The following is a 5332-nucleotide window of genomic DNA, read 5'->3' on the forward strand; positions in this document are numbered from 1 at the left end:
CACACACACTCACACACACCCAGATCATCATCTACCGCCTCCTCATCACCGTCCTCACTACTCTCAAATTACTCTTTATTTTCTTCCCTCTCAGGCATCTCCGGATGCAAACATCTCATCTAGCTGCCATGACAACGAGATAACTTCCTGTAAGGAGGAAGAACAGGAGAAGAGCACAGATCCAAAGAAACATTCACTGTCCAAAGGTGTGTGTGTGTATGATTGATATCTCATAAAAGAGAGACAAGAGAAGGCAAATAAAATGTAATAAAATGGGATTCAGTACCACTATTTAGATGGAGTTCTCCCGGGTGTTTAATATTGCAGTGTGCTGTTTGTGTTTTTATTTTTATTGTCTCCTAATGCATCCTGCCTGCCTGTGTCGCTCTCAGAGTCCAGCGTGGAGTACACCGACTCCACCGGCATAGACCTGCACCAGTTTATCGTCGACACCCTCAACAGCAACCCCAGAGACCGCATGATGCTGCTTAAACTGGAGCAGGACATGATCGACTTCATCACCAGCGATAGGTGTGTGTGTGTGTGTGTGTGTGTGTGAAGGAGAGTACATAACCTTGGGTCCTCATTGAGCTATCTGCCCGTTTAAATGTGCTGAAATGAAACTTGTATGCATGCTAAATCCTATTAAAGACTGAATATGGCTTTATGTTAATTTAAGATATGTTTTCAGCTCATATATTATAATTCTGTCCACGCGGCGTATTCACTGTATCGATCGATATATTGAATCAGTTATGTTAGTGTGGGTGTGTTTGAGCCACCAGGGATAAAATTGCACTTACAACCAATCTCTATCTACCTCCTTCCATCTTCCTCCCATTTTTTTTGCCGCTCCCTTGTTCTATATTTGTTTTATTTCCATCCCTGTTTTCCCCATTCACTCACTTTTTCATCCTGCTTCTGTCTTCCCACACATTTCTCTCTCAGTTCCTTTAAGAAGTTCCCTCACATGTCGTCCTACCACCGTATGCTGGTCCATCGGGTGGCGGCCTACTTTGGCATGGAGCACAATGTAGACCAGACAGGCAAGTCTGTCATCATCAACAGGACCAGTGGCACACGCATGTAAGCACACACAATGCGTACATCATTTGTGAGTATGTGTGTGTAAATCCTTGCCTTTTAACTTTCATTCTGAAGTGACATGTGGTTGTTACTCTTTTGTCTGTTAGACCGGAGCAGCGTTTCCTGGATGAGGTGCATAAGGACAAGACAGAAGAGATCCACCGGTGGAAAATCATTTTGAAGAGAGACAACAGCTCAGATGACCAGGTCTGTCTGTCCTCTTTCTTCTGTAGCTGCCTGTCTCTGTGGAATATCCTCTATAATTGACATTGATCGTATCCAATCAGCATTGTAACCTGTTCTTGTTTCTCTCTCTGTCTCTACAGACCCGACTTCATCCCTTACGAGAGAAGCAAAGCAAGTCAATGGAGGAGAGAGAAGAGGAGTACCAACGAGTACGAGATCGAATCTTCAACCAAGAGGTGAGACAGGCGGAGAGAGAGGAAGACAGACAGGCAAATATGACATAGAGACAGATAGGAGACTCACTAATTTCTCCACTGCACTTTTACAGCCACCATGCACCCAGGAGAGTGCCCATACAGAAACCAGGTAACCTTGCCTGCAGTATATCCTCTCCATGTACCTTTTCAGCTTATTATATTTAGATGAGAACATTAATATATGTCTGTGTGTGTGCAGGGCTGTGGAGGAGTACAATCCATATGCTGAGACCCAGAGGAGAAGGCAGCTCTTCAGGTAGAGCTCTGCACAGATGCGTAGTCATTTATCATCTCAGCTTTTCAGCGGCAGAAAAAGGACCTAGATTTGTTTAGCGTTTTTTGTACGAGGGTTTAGGATTCTCTAAAATCTTGTGCAATCCAAATGAAACTAACTGAAGGAATATAAGATCATTTACATCAGTGCATGTAGCATAAACCCATCAGCCCTTCATTATGTGTGGCATATTAGCAGGTGTGCGAGCCACATTTGTCCCCCATTCACATAAACGGTATGCCTCTCATGCAGTAATAAGGTTGTAGGATAATTCTGGATGTGCCTCACAGGGGTAGCCGTGACAGCTCAGGCTCCAGCTGGACAGGCAGCAGCAGGCAGAGTAGCACCGAGACTGACTATCGCTATGGCAACGACCCCCAGCCGTGGAGCAGCACAGACTCTGATTCCTCCTACCAATGGACAAGTCCCACCCCGAAACCCCGCCAACCTGCCAACCACAGCTGGGACGCACGCGGTTCAGGTGTGTCTTTTTAAACCTTGCGTTACGATAACATTTAGTGATTTTTATGTCTCGCCTTTAAGGTGTAAATTCAGTCACTGAGGGGTGAGACAGTTCACTGCTCTGAACCTGTGTGCAAGCAAACTTATTTGCAGATTTCATCAGCACACCACACTTGGGAAAATCACTGTTTATAAATTATGTAGCATCTAATTAACAAAAAGCAGCGCAAGTTCTTCTGGTGCGAAAATTTAACTCACTGCACGAATCTTCACACCATCGCTGTAAATTTTCACACAACACCTCCAGTCGTCTTCACATGTTCAGGAAGAAAAATACGTCAGTGTGGAGCCGGGCTGAGGGGCTGCACACAGTATGTTTCAGGCAGGGATGGAGCGTGTTGTTTTAATTGTCACATTAAGATGTTGAAATGAGAATGTGTTATGTGCTGTGATACTAAAGCTCTCGTCTCTCCTCTCCACTTCCACTCTCACTCTTTATTATCACATCTCCACTCCTTCCTCCACCTTTCATTCTCTATTCTCAGGCTCCATCTCTCTTTTCAGACTGCCATCCACTTGTCCCCGCCCCTCTTCTCCTCCCATCATAGATGAGCCGGCTCCTAACTCTGCCTACATCATGGAGAATGGGATCCCGCCGGGAAGCATTTTAGTGAACCCACATACTGGTACATGACACACACACACACACACACACACACCATAAAGATATTATACATGTATACGTACATACACAACACATACTCATTTGTCACACTCAACCCTTTGCCCTCTTAGGGCAGCCTTTCCTGAACCCCGATGGGACCCCTGCTGTGTACAACCCTCCAGACAGTCAGCAGCCAATCAGGAGCCAGACTCAGCTGCAGGGCTCTCCCTCTCAGCACCAACAGCAGCAGGTAGCGCACACACAGCAGGAAGTGTTCGACATGCAAGATGTGTTCAGCCTGACATACATACAAGTCTCCGTTTGTGTCTTTATCTCTGTCTCCATATGTGTGTCTCTCTCAGGTGCTTCAGTACTCACCTGTCTCTTACACAGCTCCACAGATGTTGCCTGTCACTCCCTCACAGCCATACTCCACAGTATGTATCGCTGTACTGTCTGATAACTGCTGCACATACGTGTGTTTGCGGTAAGCGTGTGTTTAGAGGCGTCCGTGTGTGTGTTGACCTCCTTTTTCTCGTGACCTACAGATTGAAGATCTCTCCTCGCAGTTGGTTCATGTGAGCTGTCAGTCGACGGGTGAAGCCCCTCCCCTCTACCCTCCCAATCAGGGTTACATCTATGCAGCTCCTCCTCCCCCTCCCAACCCCCCCAGCTACTGCCAGCCCTCACCTCAGGTACGGACACACGTGTGCATCAATCTTTCATGTCTTTGTACATGAAACAATCGTTTGTTTGTTTTGTAAGATGTCTTAAATATGTTTAAAGAAAAAAAAGTATAAATTCTGCATTGATTATCCTAAATTATGTTTATTTAGTTGGACATTGATTTTGCCATTTAAAGGACAAATTTAAGGTAATAACAGTAAAAAAAAAAAAAAAAAGCTACTATCTTTCATATTATTTTCCTTCAGGTGCCTATGTATTACTACGGCCAGTACCCTACCTCAGCTCAACACCAATGCAGGCCTGTCTCCCCTAGCCAGCACGTCCACAGCCAAGCAGTGCAACCAGCAGGTACGTCCCACCTGTATATGTGTGTGTGTGTGTGTTGTGCGGGGGGGGGCACAGACTGTGGCAGTAGAGGAGGGGGCCGTTACACTGTCAGAGATGTAGTCTGAGGGTCTCACAGTGAACCGGTCTCTTTTCCTGCTGCTTCTGTTCAACGCAAAACACCGAGCAGACACATTTCACGTAGTGTATCTTAATGAGCAAATGCATCAGACAGTCAGTCAGTCAACACCTTCTAGGCATCAGTTCACAAAATAAACTATAAATAATGTATTTAATTATACAAGACTCAAAACAACGACATCGGAACAGAAATACAAACGACTCCTGCATGAATGATGGAAAAATGTGAGTGTATTTCCCGAGCAGTGTTTTTGTTGCTGTTATTATTAAATGTTGCCAATAAAGATTGAAGCGTAAACACTGAGTTGATAAATTAAAATGAATCACAAATCCACCATTACTACTATATAAATTATATATGATTTTAAAGTCAGCCAGAAAATAGTGAATTAGTGTCAAATAGAGATCACAGCAATGACTGTAAATTTAAATCCATGTCACAATATAACATTTACTAAATGTAAGAACAAGCTACACAGTCAAGGCACAATAAATGTGTAAATGTGTTGTTTTGGTGGACACATTTTATTTATCAACAACAATAAATAAAGAATTTGTGGAAGATTCGCCCTCTTTATTTTCAGAGTGGTTTGTTCATGCTGTATCTAAGCTTCACATTGTTCCCCTCCTCATTAGTAAAACTCTCCTGTGGCTTATTTCCTCTTCTAACCTCTTACTAAACAAACTGCGTTGATAAAATATACTCTTAATAATCTTGCGTATACGTGTGTGTTTGCAGCAGGTTACGTCCCTGCTGTGGCCGTGCAGCAGTCTTCACACACCCAGGCCCAGGCTGTGCTGGGAACCTACTCACCAATGGCCTCTCATCAGCGTAGCATGGTTCAGGTAAACACAGAGCACCCAAAGGTCTCGTTTTGCGTCAGCTTCCAACAGCTCAGCCCCCAAAAGAAGCGTTTAGCAGTTCAGAAAGTGCTTGTGGTGGCAAATTCTCTGTTCCAACTTTACTTTCTCTTTCTCTCAGCAGGGAGGTGTTTCAGTGTCCTATCCCCAAAGTAAAGTTGTGACCGCGGTAGGTGGGGAGGCAGGTTACTGCTGCGTGGTGCCCCCACCCTCCCACCACGGCAGCTGCCATCCTCCCAGCTGCACCAACCTCAGTGCCCCGGCCTGGAGCGCACAGTACTGATGACGCCTCGGCGGATGGAGTGATGATAACTTTAGTTCCTGCGTGAACTCACATGCATACACACACATACTCAACACAAACACCTTTTTTCACACTCCTTCACCCCC

At 45.0% G+C, this 5332-nt stretch overlaps 1 protein-coding gene across 4 annotated transcripts in view; it reads left to right on the forward strand.

The window, feature by feature from the left end:
• The window catches only part of arpp21 (cAMP-regulated phosphoprotein, 21), a 6208-nt gene extending 882 nt beyond the window's left edge, over positions 1-5326 (forward strand). The window contains exons 5-19 of one of the 4 annotated variants that reach the window (XM_035681110.1): positions 95-206; positions 393-531; positions 949-1086; positions 1194-1293; positions 1413-1508; positions 1601-1638; positions 1729-1785; positions 2094-2284; positions 2811-2951; positions 3061-3179; positions 3292-3366; positions 3478-3624; positions 3862-3964; positions 4821-4927; positions 5064-5326. In XM_035681110.1, the coding sequence (XP_035537003.1) occupies positions 95-206; positions 393-531; positions 949-1086; positions 1194-1293; positions 1413-1508; positions 1601-1638; positions 1729-1785; positions 2094-2284; positions 2811-2951; positions 3061-3179; positions 3292-3366; positions 3478-3624; positions 3862-3964; positions 4821-4927; positions 5064-5225 (1725 nt within the window). In that variant the 3' untranslated portion in view covers positions 5226-5326. The remainder of the gene's footprint in view (positions 1-94; positions 207-392; positions 532-948; positions 1087-1193; positions 1294-1412; positions 1509-1600; positions 1639-1728; positions 1786-2093; positions 2285-2810; positions 2952-3060; positions 3180-3291; positions 3367-3477; positions 3625-3861; positions 3965-4820; positions 4928-5063) is intronic. The other 3 variants (XM_035681111.1, XM_035681112.1, XM_035681113.1) reach the window with 3 other exon arrangements.
• The last annotated feature ends 6 nt before the right edge of the window (positions 5327-5332 follow it).

The sequence above is a fragment of the Morone saxatilis genome, unplaced genomic scaffold (genome assembly GCF_004916995.1).
Source record: "Morone saxatilis isolate NCDOM2014 unplaced genomic scaffold, NCSU_SB_2.0 Contig9, whole genome shotgun sequence".
Lineage (NCBI taxonomy): Eukaryota > Metazoa > Chordata > Actinopteri > Moronidae > Morone > Morone saxatilis.